The sequence below is a fragment of the Lithobates pipiens genome, unplaced genomic scaffold (genome assembly GCF_037356315.1).
Source record: "Lithobates pipiens isolate NorthernLeopardFrog02 unplaced genomic scaffold, aLitPip1_a1.2 Scaffold_30, whole genome shotgun sequence".
Lineage (NCBI taxonomy): Eukaryota > Metazoa > Chordata > Amphibia > Anura > Ranidae > Lithobates > Lithobates pipiens.
This window is the reverse complement of record NW_027507791.1, coordinates 45109830-45127285: the sequence shown is the minus strand read 5'-3', so window position 1 is coordinate 45127285 and position 17456 is coordinate 45109830. Positions and strand designations below refer to the sequence as shown.

General features: G+C 44.0%; 1 protein-coding gene across 1 annotated transcript in view; it reads left to right on the top strand.

The window, feature by feature from the left end:
• LOC143942193 (uncharacterized) overlaps nucleotides 1-17456 on the top strand; it is an 80310-nt gene that overhangs the window by 42416 nt on the left and 20438 nt on the right. Inside the window, exons 3-8 of the mRNA XM_077463447.1 lie at nucleotides 2731-2997; nucleotides 6025-6165; nucleotides 9165-9184; nucleotides 10368-10454; nucleotides 13036-13107; nucleotides 15099-15170. Coding sequence (XP_077319573.1) covers nucleotides 2731-2997; nucleotides 6025-6165; nucleotides 9165-9184; nucleotides 10368-10454; nucleotides 13036-13107; nucleotides 15099-15170 — 659 coding nt within the window. The remainder of the gene's footprint in view (nucleotides 1-2730; nucleotides 2998-6024; nucleotides 6166-9164; nucleotides 9185-10367; nucleotides 10455-13035; nucleotides 13108-15098; nucleotides 15171-17456) is intronic.

Genomic DNA, 17456 nt, shown 5'->3' with positions numbered 1-17456 from the left:
TCGCCGCTGCCACACATCCCATCCCCCACCACCGATGACACTGATCCTATCCCTCCCCAACCGCCACTGATCCCATCCCCCACCAACACCGCTGCCACCCACTCATCCCAGGGGCGTAATTACAGGGGTTACAATTGCAATAGCACACATGTTGCCCCTGACCACCTGGATGGGGGGGTGGGGGCATTTAGAGGAACAAATCCCCCTCCATTTTTCTCCTGCATGAGGAAAATGGAGGGGATTTGTTCCCCCTTCTATCCAGGTCCTGCTGCCCCTGGGATCAGTGGGAAGGGCCCTGGCCCGGAGGTCAGGGGGGCCCTCCATAATTTTTTGCACCAGGGCCCTGAAGGTTCTAGTTACGCCACTGACAGCTAGTACTGCAGCGCAAAGCTCTAGCCTAGGTACAGTGTGCTCAGGGTGTGGAGCTAGCTTTGCCTTGCCCATTACAAATCCTACGTGGCATCGTGCTGTAGTGCCAACAGTTCTTAAGTAGGCCACAGCAGCTATTGCCTTGATAGAAGCATCACAGATTATGGCTCTGTGTCTTTGTAGAGGGTATGGGAGCATATGGGCGTGAAACATGGAGATCAGATAAGACTGATAGAGAGTTCCTCCACTCTACCCAAGAGTTCCTCTTATCAGGGGGTAGTGGGGCATCCCAGTCGGATGTTTCACAAATCAAGCCTCTGAGTAGGGCTTTACCTTGAATTGTAACAGGTGCCGAAAATCCTAATGGGTCGTATAGGCTATTGACTGTGGACAAGACACCTCTGCGAGTGAAGGGCTTTTCTTCTCCGTCTATTTGGAAGGTAAAGGAATCCAATTTCAAGTCCCAAAGTAGACCTAGACTGCGCTATACAGGTAAAGAGTCTGTACCTAGATCTAAGTCCCTTAGCCCTTGTACACACGGTCGGACATTCCGACAACAAAATCCGTTGGATTTTGACGAACGGATTTTGTCCGAAACTGGTGTTGCATACACACGGTCGGACAAAGTTGTCGGAAAATCCTAACGTTCGGAACGTGGTGACGTTATTTCGTTACGACGGGACTATGCTCAGGCTAGTAGCCAATAGCTTTGATGTAGGAATTTGATCTGAGCATGCGTGGCACTTGGTCTGGTCGGAATTCTCTACAAACGATCGGACAAAGTCCTATCGGATCATGTTGTCGGAAAATTTTATAGCCCAGCTCTAAAAATTTGTCGGATGGATATTCCGACGGAAACAGTCCGATGGAACCCACACACGGTCGGATTATCCGACAACGCGATCCGATCGGACATTTTCCGTCTGAATGTCCGAACTGTGTGTACAAGGGCTTAGATCATTAGAATGGTCTTGAGCAGGGAAAGCTTCCATTACCTCTTTGCTGTTGGACGCAATCTTGTGAAGCCTGAGATTAGAACAAGCGAGCATTTCCTGTGCTCTCTTAAGCCCTTGTACACGCGGTCGGAGAATCCATCGGAATGTGTCCTATCAGATCGTGTTGTCGGATAATCCGACTGTGTGTGGTCTGCATCGGACTGATTGCGTCGGAATATCCGTCGGACCCAATTTTCCAACTTGTTGGAAATATTTTCCGACCAACTGCTCAGATCGGACATACTCCGATCATGTGTAGAGAATTTTGATCGGACAAAGTACCACGCATGCTCAGATCAAATTCCTACATCAAAGCTATTGGCTACTAGCCTGAATGTAGTCCCATCGTAATGAAATTACGTCATCACGTTCTGAATGATCGGATTTTTCGACAACTTAGTCCGACCGTGTGTATGCAACAGTTTCGGACAAGATCCGACGGACAAAATCCGACGGATTTGGTTGTCGAAATCTCCGACCGTGTGTACAGGGGCTAAGACAGATTGCAGACTCACTGGACGGTAAGGATTTCAAACCGCCATCTACATAAAAGTCTTTCTCTACAAATTGCTTTGCATTTGAGCCATACTCAAGTTCACCTTCTGGGGCGGAATGTCTGAGTCTGTAGATAGTGACTGCAGGTGAAGGGCTATTGCCAAAGATGAGTACCCTCATGCGATACTCTGAGATGTCTTTGTAAGGGTCATTGTCTCTGAGCCAAAGGTTGTGGTCCCAAGAGAGAAAGCTCCTCCCCGGGCCACCTTATTTATATCCTCACCCAGCATTCTTTTCTCTCTCCAGTCAGCTGGAACTTGTAGTCTTCAGTAGTGGTAGCTAACTCTTTGCCTTCAGGAAATTATCTCACAGTGTCCAGGCTAGGGATGAGCTGAACACCCCCCCCCCCCCCCCCGGTTCGGTTCACACCAGAACTTGCGAATGGACCAATAGTTCACACGGACTTTCGAACCCTGTTAAAGTCTATGGGACACGTTTTAAATTACTTTTTTTCTTTTAGAAATATCATTTTGCTGTCACACTGTTCTAAACACGGGAAACATGCGCCCCTTTACAGGCATACTATAGACACCATCCAGGTACAAAATTTAAAGGAATATTACACTTTTATTGTTTCACTTTAAGCATTATTAAAATCACTGCTCCCGAAAAAAAACGTCCCTTTTTCAAAAATTTTTTTGCATTGATACATGTCCCCTGGGGCAGGACCCGGGTCCTGAAACACTTTTTATGACAATACCATGCATATAAGCCTTTAAAATTATCACTTTTGATTATTCATGTTCATGTCCCATAGACTTTAATGGTGGTTGCGTGTTCAAACAAATTTTTATCTGCTTCTTCTCTCCAGGTAATCTAACGGCTGAGAATGTCACCATCAACCCCAATGTGACTGATAATAAGACATGTGAGGTCAGCTTGACGTGTTTGGTGGACTCAGTAGATGAAACCAATGTGAACATCATTTGGAGGAGTTTAAACATCAGTAATGTAAACCAGACAGAGAACGTTGTGTTTGTACCTCCCAGTAATGTCAACTTTACCTATATATGTACAGCAAAGAATCCGGTCAGTAATGTCTCGAAGAATGTGGTTCCCTGGCTACTATACTGCAATCGTAAGTACTCAACAATACAATACAATAAGAATACAATTTGTTAAAATAATTCATACTTAAAAGTGAACCCATGCTATGCCCACTGAAGGGCAAACATACTGTACACTATATTGCTGAACATTTTAGGACACCTGCCTTTACACGCACATGAACTTTAATGGCATCCCAGTCTTAGTCCATTGGGTTTAATATTAATAATATAACAGCTTCAACTCTTCTGGGAAGGCTGTCCGCGAGGTTTAAGAATGTGTCTATGAGAATGTTTGACCATTTTCCCATTTGTGAGGTCAGGGACTGATGTTGGACAGCAGGGCCTGACTCGCAGTCTCTGCTCTAATTCAGGTGTTCTATCAAGTTGAGATCAGGACTCTGTGCAAGCCAGTCCCCCCCCCCCCCCCAACTCGCTCATCCATGCCTTTATGGACCTTGCTTTGTGCACTGGTGTGCAGTCACGTTGGAACAGGAAGGGGCCATCCCCAAACTGTTCCCACAAAGTTGGGAGGATGAAATTGTCCAAAATGTCTTGGTATGCTGATGCCTTAAGAGTTCCCTTCACTGGAACTGTGTCATATATTGCAGCTTCCCACACCTTGACTGCATTTGATTTTAATTTCTTTCAAGCAAAGTACATTTTTAGCAAGTACAGAAAAATACTTGCTGATCCTGCCAGAAACAAATAAGAAAGGATATAAGATAGCTTGTAGGCGGGTCACTGTTAGGGATGAGCCAACCTACCCACCCCCCACCCCTCGGTTCGGTTCATACCAGAATATGCGAACAGACAAAAAGTTTGTGCAAACACGCGAACACCGTTAAAGTCTATGGGACACGAACGTGTAAAATCAAAAGTGTTCATTTTAAAGGCTTATATGCAAGTTATTGCCATAAAAAGTGTTTGGGGACCTGGGTCCTGCACCAGTGGACATGTATCAATGCAAGAAAGAGTTTTTAAAACGCCAGTTTTTTCAGGAGCAGTGATTTTAAAAATGCTTAAAGTGAAACAATAAAAATGAAATATTCCATAAAATATCGTGCCTGGGGGTCCCCTTAGTCTGCCTGCAAAGTATCGCATCTTTCCCATGTTTATAGCAGTACTGCAGCAAAATGACATTTCTAAAGGAAAAAATGTAATTTAAAATTGCTTGCGGCTGTTATAGATTTCCATTTTCCATTTATATACATAAAAAAATGTTTTTAAATGGCATGGGTTCCCCCCCCCCCCCCCCAGTCCATACCAGTTCTTTCGGGTCTGGTATGGCTATTAAGTGGAACTCCACGGCAAAATTTAAAAAAAATGTACGAATAATATGTAGAAGAATATATATTGGTCTAAACTGATGAAGAAATTAGTTTTATGAATTTTTTTTCTTGGAATAAGTATTATAGCAAAAAGTTTAAAAATATAGTTTTTTTTTCAAAATTGTCGGTCTTTTTTTGTTTATAGTGCAAAAAATAAAAACCTGTAGAGGTGATCAAATACCATCAAAAGAAAGCTCTATTTGTGAGAAAAAAGGAACGTTAATTTTGTTTGGGTACAACATTGCGCAATATTCAGTTAAAGCGACGCAGTGCCGAATCGCAAAAAATGGCCTGGTCATTAAGGGGGCAAATCCTTCCTAAGTGGTTAAGGCCATGGAAACCTTTGTGGGTACAGATTACAAACAGCCGCAGTATGGTAATTCCTCAAGTATTAAAATGAGAACAGTCCAGACACTGATAGGAGGCAACACTTCCTCTTGCATAGTTTGGTCACTGAGGGTTTTTTAAGGCTTGCATAATTCACACACACACACCAATCAGCCGTAACATGATGACCACCCACCATAAGTGGTATGGACTCCACTAGACCTCAGAAGGTATGTGGTGGTATCTGGCACCGAGCCGTCAACAGCAGATCTTTTAAGTCCTGCAAGTTGCAAGGTGGAGGCCTCCATGGATCTGACTTGATTTTTCCAGCACATCCCACAGATGCCCAAATAGATTGAGATCTAGAGAATTTGGAGGCCCAGAAAACATCTTGAACTTGTTGTGTCCGTCAAACCAATATTGAATTCTTTTAGACCAGGCCACCTTCTTCCATTGCTCTGTGGCCCAGTTCTGGCCATTGTTCCATTGTAGGCGCTGTTGGCTGTGGACACGGTGGTCAGCATGGGCACCTTGACCGGTCTGCTGCTTGACAGCCCCATACAGGGCTGGATTAACGTAGGGGCTATTGGAGCTACAGCTCCAGGCCCCTACCTTAATATAGGCCCAGCCACCCAAAAAAAGGACAGACTTCCCATGAAAAGCAATGGGTCCACGGGAAGAGATCTCCCCCGACGGGCCCTGCATTCCACATGCACCGCCTGGGCAGGGTGGTGCGACTGATAATGGGCACTGCATGAGCAGTCCTAACAGAAGCCTGGCGCACGTCAATGCTGGGCTCTTACGGAAGTCTGGGTCTTCCATAGCGTTAGTTCTGCTCAGCTGCACTCTTTCAGCCCAGAGTGCATGCCGATGCACGGCCCTTACAGAAACTTGGCGAATCAAATGCCAGGCTTCCCTGGTGTTATGCCTGTGCGGCTGTGCCCTTTTGAGTTTGGGTGCATGCCAGCACAGGCTCTTGGAAAACAGAAGGGTGCCCAGTAAAAGGTACACCAAAATCCTCAGCACCAAGCACATGATACTCTTAATCTGGCCCTGGCCCCATACACAAGTGCAATGTCCTTTTTTTTTCTGGTTTCAAAGCATCAAATTCAGGGGTAACATGTTCCCTTGCTGCCTAATATATCCCACTGACTTTCAGATGTCATTCTAGAAAGATAATCAATTTTATTCAATTTACCTGTGCGGTGGTCATAAATGGCTGATCGGTGTATGAATAGTTACTGTCTGTAGTTTTTATGCACAATACTTGTTAGTCTGCCATGGTGCATGTTTGGAAAATGTCTAAAAAAAAAAAAAAAGCGTCAAGAACTATGACATCATGTTACTTCTGCAAAGAGATATGGCTGTTTAACTATAATTACTAATATTATCATTTCACAGATACACATAATTATTCCCCTACAGAGAATTCAATTTCCACACAAACAAAAACAATCATCATTATTACAGTTTTTATCGGTATTGCAGTTTTTGTGGCTACGCTTCTACTCATTCCTTGGTTTGTCGAAAAACTAAAAAAAAGTAAGTGTGACAACTGTTAATATTAATATGTTATGTAGAGTATATACTGTATACCTCGATGCAGCAGCGGAGCTACTACCCAGAAATAGTAGGGCTGAAAAATAAAAAATAAAGAGTCAGCATTAGTAAAAACAGACATTTCTATATGAGACCAGTGGCGGCCAGTGTTTTATTTTTTTTTTATTTTTTTGTAAGGGGGGGGACAAACCCGCTGACGCCAGAGACTGCAACCTGCCGCTGCCCTCCGAGGCCTGCCGCTGCCTCCCCGGAGCCCGCAACCCGCCCGCCGGGGCCTGCTTGGGTTGGTGGCATCTCAGTCAGCACCTCTCCACACTTACCCAAGCGGGCGGGTTGCGGGCTCCGGGGAGGCAGCGGCAGGCCTCGGTGGGCAGCAGCAGGCTTCGGCAGGGCAGCAGCAGGTTGCAGGCTCTGGCGGCAATGGGCTTCCATGGATGGCGGGCTCCTGTGTCTTCTGTGTGGCTCCTTCATTCTTCTCCTAGGCATCCAATAGGATTGCCTATCCTTTCAGCCAATCGGGTGATGGGTTATCAGACCCGCTTCCCGATTGGCCGGGAGGAGGAACAGTGTTGCAACAGCGAATATTAATTTGAGTGGGTTCCAGGCACAATGCTCTGCGCCCCGATCCCATCCTATTTTGAAGCCTACAGTATTAGAGCCTCTGGTTCTTCAAAAAACGCCCCTACCCCCCCCCACAGGGATAACATTTATGAATAGGGTGGGCGGTGGGGCATAGATGGGGGGGGGGGGGGAGATGCTTGTGCGCCCACAATGGATGGGCCGCATGACACTCAATTATAACTAAACAGGCCAGTACAAAAGTGATATTTCATGGTTTGGTGGATGCTCAGAAGTTGAAGTGTAAGGTCACCCAAAACCTAACAAACGCTAAATCTACCCACAACCATATTCTAAACTTCTATCCCTGTAAAGAAGAAATCGATATACTTACCTTTTCCGAAGCCGGTCCGGTTCGGTCTCCAGCAGCTGATGCTGTGTGCAGGAGGGAACCCGACAACGGCTGGAAAATGCTTAGGAAGTGACTTCGCCCATCCAACTACCATGGAACTTCCATTGCCCGCTGCCTTTCCTGCACTCTCCCACACACCGAAGCCACCACTGACAGCTCACCGTGGGACCGGACAAGAGCATCTGCAGAACAGGTAAGTATTGTGATTTCTTCTTTACAGGGCTAGATAGATTAGGTTTAGGGTAAGGCCTCGTACACACGATCGGATTGTTAGTCAACAGAGTGTCAGACTTTTGTCCGAAGGGCATGTGCCAAGAATTTGTCTTGCATACCAACGGCACACAATTGTCGACCAACAAACAAGAACCTAGTGACGTACTGCGTGGTATTTCAGCTCTTGAGCGCCACCCTTTGGGTACTTTCTGCTAATGTCGTGTTCGGTGAGCATTGATTCTGAGCATGCATGTTTGTACTTTGGACTTTTCTGTGACGGACTTGTGTACACACGGTACGAAAATCTGACAACAGACCGTTGTACGCCGAAAATTTACTAGCCTGCCATCCATTTGTTGGCTGAAAGTTGGACAACAATTGTTTGATGGAGCGTACTAACGGTCAGATTTTAGGCATCACACAATTCCCTGCCGAAAATCCAGTAGTGTGTACAAGGCTTTAGTTAGGCTTTGGGTGAACTTCTTTAAGCTCCCTCACAGACTCCTCTAACTCTCGACAACTCTATTGGTGGGATCAAAATTCATGCTGGATGGGGGCTTCAGGACTTTATTAGCACCTCATGGATCACAAAACCATATAATACAGAAAATATAAATGTATTGAACAACCTCTTTAAAAATAGCAGGATATAGTAAAATATGACCAGGGGATCTCACTGTTGGAGTATCCAAGACAGGGTCTGACTGAGACCACTGTTTTACTAAAATATCAAAGATGGACTTAAGCCTCGTACACACAATCGGATTTTCGGGAGGGAATTGTGTGATGACACACTGTTTGCTTAAAATCCGACCGTTAGTACGTTCCTTCAGACAATTGTTGTCCTAACTTTCGGCCAACAAATGTTGGATGGCAGGTTAGTAAATTTTTGCCGGACAACAGTCTGTTGTCAGATTTTCGTCTCGTCTGTACCCAAGTCCATCACACAAAAGTCCAAAGTACAAACACGCATGCTCGGAATCAATGCTCACCAAACACGACATTAGCAGAAGGTGCCCAAAGGGTGGCGCTCAAGAGCTGAAATTCCTCGTAGTACGTCACTACGTCCGTGTTTGTTGACCGACAATTGTGTGCTGTTAGTATTCAAGACAAGTTCCTGGCAGACGCCCTTCGGATAAAAGTCTGACGCTCTGTTGGCCAACATTTGGATCGTGTGTAGCGGGCTTAACCCTCAAAGGACAGGTATATCTTTTTTAACAACTATTGCTAAAACCACCCACCCATTCCCACTAAGGTGCTAATTCTGTGAGGATTCTATTGCTGCTTTCTCTATACCAGGGGTCTCCAAACTGCAGCCCGAAGGCCAGATGTGGCCCTTTGCTATCCTTTATCCGGCTCTTGGGGCACTATTCCTCCCACTGACACCAGCAATGGGGTACCATTTCTTCCACTGATACCAATGATGGAATACTACTCCTCCTACTAATACCAATACTGGGGCACTACTCCTAAAACCAATAATTGGGCACTACTCCTACTACTAATACCACTAATGGGGCACTACTCCTCCTACTAATATCACTAATGGGGCACTACCCCTCCTGCTGACCACCAACCCTGACGCCATATTTATTCTCACTGATGCTGGGCCCAGGACATTTTATACCCCCCACTGGTCACAATCCGGCCCTCCTAAAGTCTGAAGGACAGTAGGCTGGCCCTTTGTTTGGAGATCCCTGCTCTATACTATAAATTCCAGTAAAATATTTGTTGCCACAGACTGTTTAAACTACTCAACAGATCAGCAGTTAACATCTTTTTTTTTTTCTTATTTCAGAGTCTGGGGGTGCTAATACGGTAAGGAAAATCAACCATAACGTTAAACAAATATTAACCAATTGCAATAAAAACAACAATAGTCACTCCATTCAAGGCCCCATGCATACTGGGCATTTAGCTCCAGTGCGTGAAGCTCCGGCATATACTATTTCTATTGTCAAGGTCAGCAACATGCAGACAGTAATGTACAAAACTGGTAGGCAAAATCTTCATCAAGCGGTAACACAGGTAGGCAGAGGTGGACCTGAGGAAGGTCAGACGAAAGTTGGGTCAATAGCCAGAGTCAATCAGGATTCGGGATCAGGGGCAAAGATGAAAAACTGAACGACCATCCAGCAATGTTCCCATGCAAGCCTCAGGTTTTAAAAAAAATCCGCTAGGTGCCAAATGCACGCGGTTGTGCGCAGCAGCCTTGCACATTTGTTTTTGGCCGTGGAAGCCAAAACATATATATATCATGACAAGAAGTTCCTGACATGGGAACACGTTGTAATAGCTAGAAACAAGACGTCAAGGGTTATCGGAAGCCTATTCAGATTTGTAGATTGATTGTTTTAGTGGAACTGGAACTGGAGTGATCCAATCTGCTCATAGACTTGAATATAATGGAGAGAGTGATGCTATCAAAGGTGGCAATCAAGACAAATCAAGACAAATCATCATGTATACATTTAAGGAAAGATTCTTAAGCTGCGTACACACGATCAAATTGTCCGGCGTACTTAGTCCGCCGAAACGCATTTCACCGGACAATCCGATCGTGTGTGGGCTTCAGCGGACTTTCTCAGCGTAAAGTCCGGCGGACTTAGAAAGTATTTTTGCAGTCCAATCTTGGGTTTCAGCGGACAATACATTCGTGAGTATGCTAGTAAGGCGGACTAAGAATGACGCATGCTCAGAAGCAAGTACGAAAAAGGAAGCTATTGGCTACTGGCTATTGAACTTCCTTTTTCTAGTCCCGTGGTACGTGCTGTACGTCATCGTGCTAGCAAACACCGGACTTTCTGTGTGTCCGTGTGTGGCCAAGTCCGTTCGGTAGAAAGTCCGCCGGACTATCCGCCAGATTGTTTGCCGGACTAAGTTTGCCGGACAACTCAATCGCGTGTATGCGGCCTTATTGGGCTTGTTCACTGATTCAGCTAGTTTGTAAACTAATGGGCTCATGACCACAATGGAAAATTCTACATTATTTCTCTTTTAGGAGAAGGCAGCTTTGAAACAAATTGCCAATACTTATGAAATGAGTGATGAAGACTGCACAGGGAACAATGAGGCTCTGGTTGATGAGGCACGTCACTTAAACCATCCTTTTGATATAAACCAGATCAACTTAAAAAGAAATCTATCATGGCCAGGAGTGCTACTTCAAAGACAGTGGCCTTTATCTGACTCCACTCATCATGTACAAGTTCCAGGGAAATAGAGCAGACAAATACATGGCACTACATCTTAAAGTCTTTATCGATTTGTCGCCCGTGTATTGTAATTGTAATGAAGAAAAGATTAGTACGATAATTAAAGAATACCCAGAAAACAACTTTAGGGCAGCAGCGGTGTCATGCTTGGAGGCCAGTAGTGAAAAGGCTCACAGGGAAACCAGCATGGTAAATACACCAGCAGGTTACCCAAAGTACGGGGACTTAAGCACTATCTGGTCTTCACCAGAGCTCCTGATAATGGAGATGGGTTTTGTAGAATGCTAGTGCCAGGTCATGGTCCTCTGGATAATCCCACCAGGAGGTGAGCACGCCAGGGTTCAATCAAGCAGAAGTGTAGTCAGTAAACAAGCCAAAGGTTTGAACCGGTGTGTCAGGACCTGGGCTTGAACCTGGAACCTCTTCTGTGTCTGGCATTGACTCTTCTCATTGAGCTGTCTTGGATGCTGGACAGCTCTGACAGCTATCGGACAATCCTGCCTGATCCATTGGACCAGGGGCAGACTGACCATTCAACCACTTGGGCCCTGCCGAGGGCCCCAGGCCACTAGGGTTGCCAGCCTCAGTAAAACCAGGGACAGTATGTAAAAATCAGTTTTTTTTACATCTGTCTCTGAAATATCCCTTACCGACATCCTTTTGGTCTAAAAAATTATAGCTGCCCCACCTCTCCAGTACTTTCTCAGCCAATAGAAACATATCTGTGTATACTGTGTGAACATGCATGTGTATACTGTGTGATTGTAAACTGTGTGGCCCCATAATCTCTGATTACCCGGGGGCCTCATAATCTCCTATTGCCCGGGGGCCCCATGAGTTGTCAGTCCGCCCCTGCATTGGACAATTCTGCCTGATCCATTGGACATCCCTGCCTTGTATCTTGATTGCTGTTGAACCCTGAACTCCTTGCTCCTCCCATGAACTTCCTATATAAGCCTTGCCTCTGCACTTCCTTTTGCCAGATTATTGTGGTCGGATCCTGCACACTACTTGCTGTTGCTGTTTGGAAACGACTTTGGCTTGTGCCCCCAACTATGAAACTCTCTCCTGCACTGACCTCGGCTTGTGACCCCAACACTGATCATTGGTCTAGCAATTCAGACTTTTCAAACTTTCACAGACCATAGAACTGAGCATGCCTGACGTTGTTGGCCATTGGTCTCCACTCGTTATAGGTATTCTCCTAACACAGTGGTTGCGGGTTGGGATCAAGCAGAATGGTAATTGAGGAACAAGCCAAAGGTCGGTAACAAGTGGAGGTGAGCACAGCAGCAGGAACAGAAGGAGCAAGATATTGGCTGGGGAAGAGCACAATAATCTGGCAAACAGGAAGTTTCAGAATTCGTTTTCAATAGGAGTTCTGTAATTTCTCAGGTTGTCAGTAAAAAATGTGCTCCGCCAGTAAATTTTCCATGTTTTGCCAGTAAAAAAAATGCTACCTGAGGTTGGCAACCCTGGGTGGGGTTATTCAGTACTTCAAATTATTGGCTCTTGTGATTCAGCTGACCAGGGTAAAGGCTATGCGATCCATTAAACGTTATTCTTTTTTTCTGGTGGGGACATTTTTATTCAGCCACAAATATGGGATTTGTGAACTTTACAAATCCCGCACCCCATGCCTAGTTGGAACCCCTGTTGGTTGTCTTGGTAGAATACCTGCCATTATCACCTAGACAGAAAGTGGTCAGTAATTCACAATCTTACAGTTGTCTCCAGAAAAGGGGGTGAGGTTACATGTTCCAATGAAAACAACTAAGTGGGGGATTTTTGTTAATGTGGAGCAGAGGCGTAACTAGAACCTTCAGAGCCCCTGTGCAAAAAACCATAAAGGACCCCCCTTTTTCAGCAGGAATGTGCAGTTCCGGCATCTCCAACACTGAATGTATTTAATGGTGCCGAAACGCCTGCAAAACTTTTCGGCAGGGGTGCTACACGGGAGCTTTTAATCCCTTTTTAACCCCTTCTAGGGGGTTAAAAGTGTCCCACTCCCACCCAAATAGCGGCGCCAAAGTGCCACTATAACAGCGGTAAAGCACTGCTAAAACTAGCGGCGCTTTACCGCTACCGCTCCCCACCTCCCCAGTGTGAAAGGGCTCTTAGAGCATTGCGTTTTCCCACCTTTCTGCACCCAAGGCGTCAATTAGAGACAGGGCATTTGAAAGAAAACAACCTCTGCTGAAGTGTTGTTTTTTTTTTTCACTAACCCACAGTGCTCTGGGAATCCTTTAAAAAAAGCAGAGAGAAATCAATTTAAACATATATAAATGTAAAAATAAATAAAATTAACAGAAAACTATTATAATTTCTTCCTTTAAAGCAGAACTCCAGTATCCAAGTAATGCAGCCACCAGGTGTTAGGACTGGTAAACTGCAATGTATGATATTTTTCTTCTTGGGTCTAAATACATTTTAACAAAGTACATTTTCTTTTAGAATGCTGAATCGGGAACTCCAAATGTTAAGAAGCCTATGACGGGAACTGCAGGAATGAGTAACAATCCTCACGTAAGTCAAGTGATAACAATGTGATCTTATGACTCTCTCTCTCTATACAGTGTATGTATATGTATGTGTGTGTGTGTGTGTGTGTGTATATATATATATATATATATATATATATATATATATATTTATATATATATATATATGGGGCTAAGAACACAGTTCGGCTGTGTATATGTGTGTCTGTGTGTGTGTAAAAAAAAAAAAAAGTGTGTGTGTGTGTATATGTGTGTGTGTGTGTGTATGTGTATATATATATATATATATATATATATATATATATATATATATATATATATATATATATATATAAATATACACACACATACTTTTTTTTTACATACACAGACACACATATACACAGCCGAACTGTGTTCTTAGCCCCATTGTAGCCCCTTGATTCTTTGACAAATTATTGCTCAAGCCCTGAAAAATAGAGAGGCATTTTCCCAAAAAGTGTTGGCTGCCTCCGATGTTCTTCACTCCAGTGTAGCCCTATTCCTGGCTTTTTAGGAAACACCTTAATTCTTTCACAAACCATTGTTCAAGCCCTGAAGAAGGGGAAGGCCGCTTCCCGAAACATGTTGTCTACATCTGATGTTCTTGATCAATAAATGTTTTAAACAAATTTCCAATAAACATTTGTACTAAGAGCTCCCAACCAACCACACATCCAGGCAATGATCATCTCAGACAGTTAGAACATTCTTAGCCCCATTGTAGCCCTAATCCAGGCTCTTTTAGGAATCCCCTTGACTCTTTCACAAACCATTGCTCAAGCCCTGAAGAAGAGGAAAGCATTTTCCCAAAATGTGTTGGCTGCCTCCGATGTTCTTTGCCCCACTGTAGCCCTAATCCAGGATTTTTGGGCAACTCCTTGATTCCCTTACAAAGCATTGAAGAAGGGTGAGTCCTTTTTCCAAAACATGTTGGCTACACTTGATGTTCTTGATCAATAAATGTTTTAAACAAATGTTAAGTGATTGTTTGTACTAGATGCTTTTAATTACACAACCAGGTTCATCTCAGAAAGTTGGATGGTTCTTAGCCCTGTTGTAGTCCTACTCCAGTCTTTTTAGGAAACTCCTTAATTCTTTCACAAAACATCGTTCAAGCCCTGAAGGGAGAGTATTTTTCCCTAAACATGTTGGCTACATCTGATGTTCTTGATCAATAAATGTTTTAAACAAAATCTTCAATGATTGTGTTTTTACTAGATGCTTTTAATTACACATCCTGCTAATGATCATCCTTTCACACTGGGGCATTTTTCAGGCTCTTTAGTGTAAAGCACCTGAAAAATGCCTCATCTGCAGTCCCAGTGTGAAAGCCTGAGTGCTTTCACACTGGGGGCGGTGCGCTTGCAGGACGTTAGAAAAAGTCATGCAAGCAGCAGCTTTTGGGTGGCTTGCGAGCCGTGTATACACCGCTTCTCCACCGCCCCTGCCCATTGGAATGCATGGGCAGCACTGCCGAAACGCCTGCAAAACTCTTCGGCAGTGGCGCTACACGGGCGCTTTTAATACCTTTTTTAACCCCTTCTAGGGGGTTAAAAGTGTCCCGCTCCCACCCAAATAGCGGCGCCAAAGTGCCATTATAACAGCGGTAAAGCGCTGCTAAAACTAGCGGCGCTTTACCGCTACCACCCCCCACCACCCCAGTGTGAGAGGGCTCTTAGAGCATTGAGTTTTCCCATCTCTCTGCACCCAAGGAGTCAATTAGAGACAGGGCATATGAAAGAAAACAACCTCTGCTGAAGTGTTTTTTTTTTCACTAACCCACAGTGCTCTGGGAATCCTTTAAAAAAGCAGCTAGAAATCAATTTAAACATATATAAATGTAAAAATAAATAAAATGACCCAAAATCCATTATAATTTCAGAACTCCAGGATCCAAGTAATGCAGCCACCAGGTGTTAAGACTGGTAAACTGCAATGTGTGATATTTTTCTTCTTGAGTCTAGATACATTTTAACAAAGTACATTTTCTTTTAGAATGCTGGATCGGAAACTCAAAATGTTAAGAAGCCTATGACGGGAACTGCAGGAATGAGTAACAATCCTCACGTAAGTCAAGTGATAACAATGTGATCTTATCACTCGCTCTCTCTATACAGTGTATGTCCCCTCAGTTCACCCCATCAATCTCCTCGCGCATCACTGATCTACTAACAGACATATCAGCCTGGATGTCACACCACTTCCTCAAACTTAATCTATCTAAAACCGAGCTCTTAATATTTCCTCCCCCACGTACCCCTTCGCCTGACTTCTCTGTCAAGATCAATGGCACATCTATCAGTCCATCCCCACATGCCAGGGTACTAGAGGTAACCTTAGACTCCGAACTGTCCTTTCAGGCCCACATACAAGCCCTGTCCAAATCATGCCACCTTAGCCTCCGCAACATTTCCAGAAAGGCCCCTTTTTAACTAATGACACCATCAAGCTTCTAATTCACTCCCTGGTCATCTCTCGCCTCGACTACTGCAACTCCCTCCTCGTTGGATTACCTTTACACAGACTATCCCCCCTCCAGTCCATAATGAATGCCGCTGCCAGACTCATCCACCTTACCAGCCATTCAGTGTCCTCCACCCCTCTCTGCCAATCCCTGCACTGGCTTCCACTCACCCAACGAATAAAATTTAAAGTACTAACAATAATTTACAAAGTCATCCATAACTCGGCCCCCAGCTACATCACTGACCTAGTCCCAAAATACCAACCAAACCGCCCTCTACGGTCAACCCAAGACCTCCTGCTCTCTAGCTCCCTTGTCACCTCCTCCCATGCTCGCCTCCAGGATTTCTCCAGAGCTTCTCCCATCCTTTGGAACTCCCTACCCCAATCTGTCCGACTGTCCCCTAATCTATCCATCTTTAGACGATCCCTGAAAACCCTTCTCTTCAAAGAAGCCTATCCTGCTTCTAACTAACACTGTTTTACTTCCTCCATCAGCTCATCCCCCACAGCTATTACCTCTTGTATCAATTGCCCCTTCCTTTTTAGATTGTAAGCTCTAACGAGCAGGGCCCTCTTAGTCCTCTTGTGCCAAATTGTAATGTAAATGTAATGTCTGCCCTCATGTTGTAAAGCGCTGAGCAAACTGTTGGCGCTATATAAAACCTGTAGAATAATAATAATGTATATATGTTTATGTGTGTATGTATGTGTATGTATATATATATATATATATATATATATATATATATATATATATATATATATATATTTTGTGTATATATATATATATATATATATATATATATATATATATATATATATATATATATGTGTGTGTGTATATATACTGTATATATATATTTATATATAGCTCCTTGAGCCCCTTGATTCTTTGACAAATTATTGCTCAAGCCTCTGAAAAAGAGAGAGGCATTTTCCCAAAAAGTGTTGGCTGCCTCCGATGTTCTTCACTCCAGTGTAGCCCTAATCCAGGCTTTTTAGGAAACTCCTTGATTCTTTCGCAAACCATTGTTCAAGCCCTGAAGAAGGGGAAAGCCTTCCCCGAAAGATGTTGTCTACATCTGATGTTCTTGATCAATAAATGTTTTAAACAAATGTCCAATAAACATTTGTACTAAGAGCTCCCGACCACACATCCAGGTAATGATCATCTCAGACAGTTAGAAGGTTCTTAGCCCCATTGTAGCCCTAACCCAGGCTCTTTTAGGAATCCCTTTGACTCTTTCACAAACCATTGCTCAAGCCCTGAAGAAGAGGAAAGCATTTTCCCAAAATGTGTTGGCTACCTCCGATGTTCTTTGCCCCACTGTAGCCCTAATCCAGGATTTTTGGGCAACTCCTTGATTCCCTTACATTTTGCAAAAAAAGTGTTGGTTATCTCCGATGTTTTTTTTTGTGATTTCCCCCCAGTGTAGGCCTAAGCCAGGCTTTTTAGAAAACGCCTTGATTTTTTCACAAACAATTCAAGCCCTAAAGAAGAGGGGGGTCTTTTCTGACAAGTGGTGGCTACATTTGATGTTCTTGATCAATATATATTTTTTTTACATTTCCAATGATCATTTGTACTAAGTGCTCCTAACGACACATCCAGATCACGATCACCTCTGAAAAGAAAATTGAAAGGTTCTTAGCCCCGTTGTAGACCTACTAAAGGCTTTTTAGAAAACTCCTTGATTCTTTCACAAATCATTGTTCAAGCGCTGAAGAAGGAGGAGAACTTTTCCTGAAACATGTTGGCTACATCTGATGTTTTTGATCACTAAACATTTTAAACAAATTTCCGATGAACATTCGTACTAAGCGCTTCTAACCACACATCCTGGTAATGATCATCTCACAAAGTTGGAAGGTTCTAGGTAGCCCTAA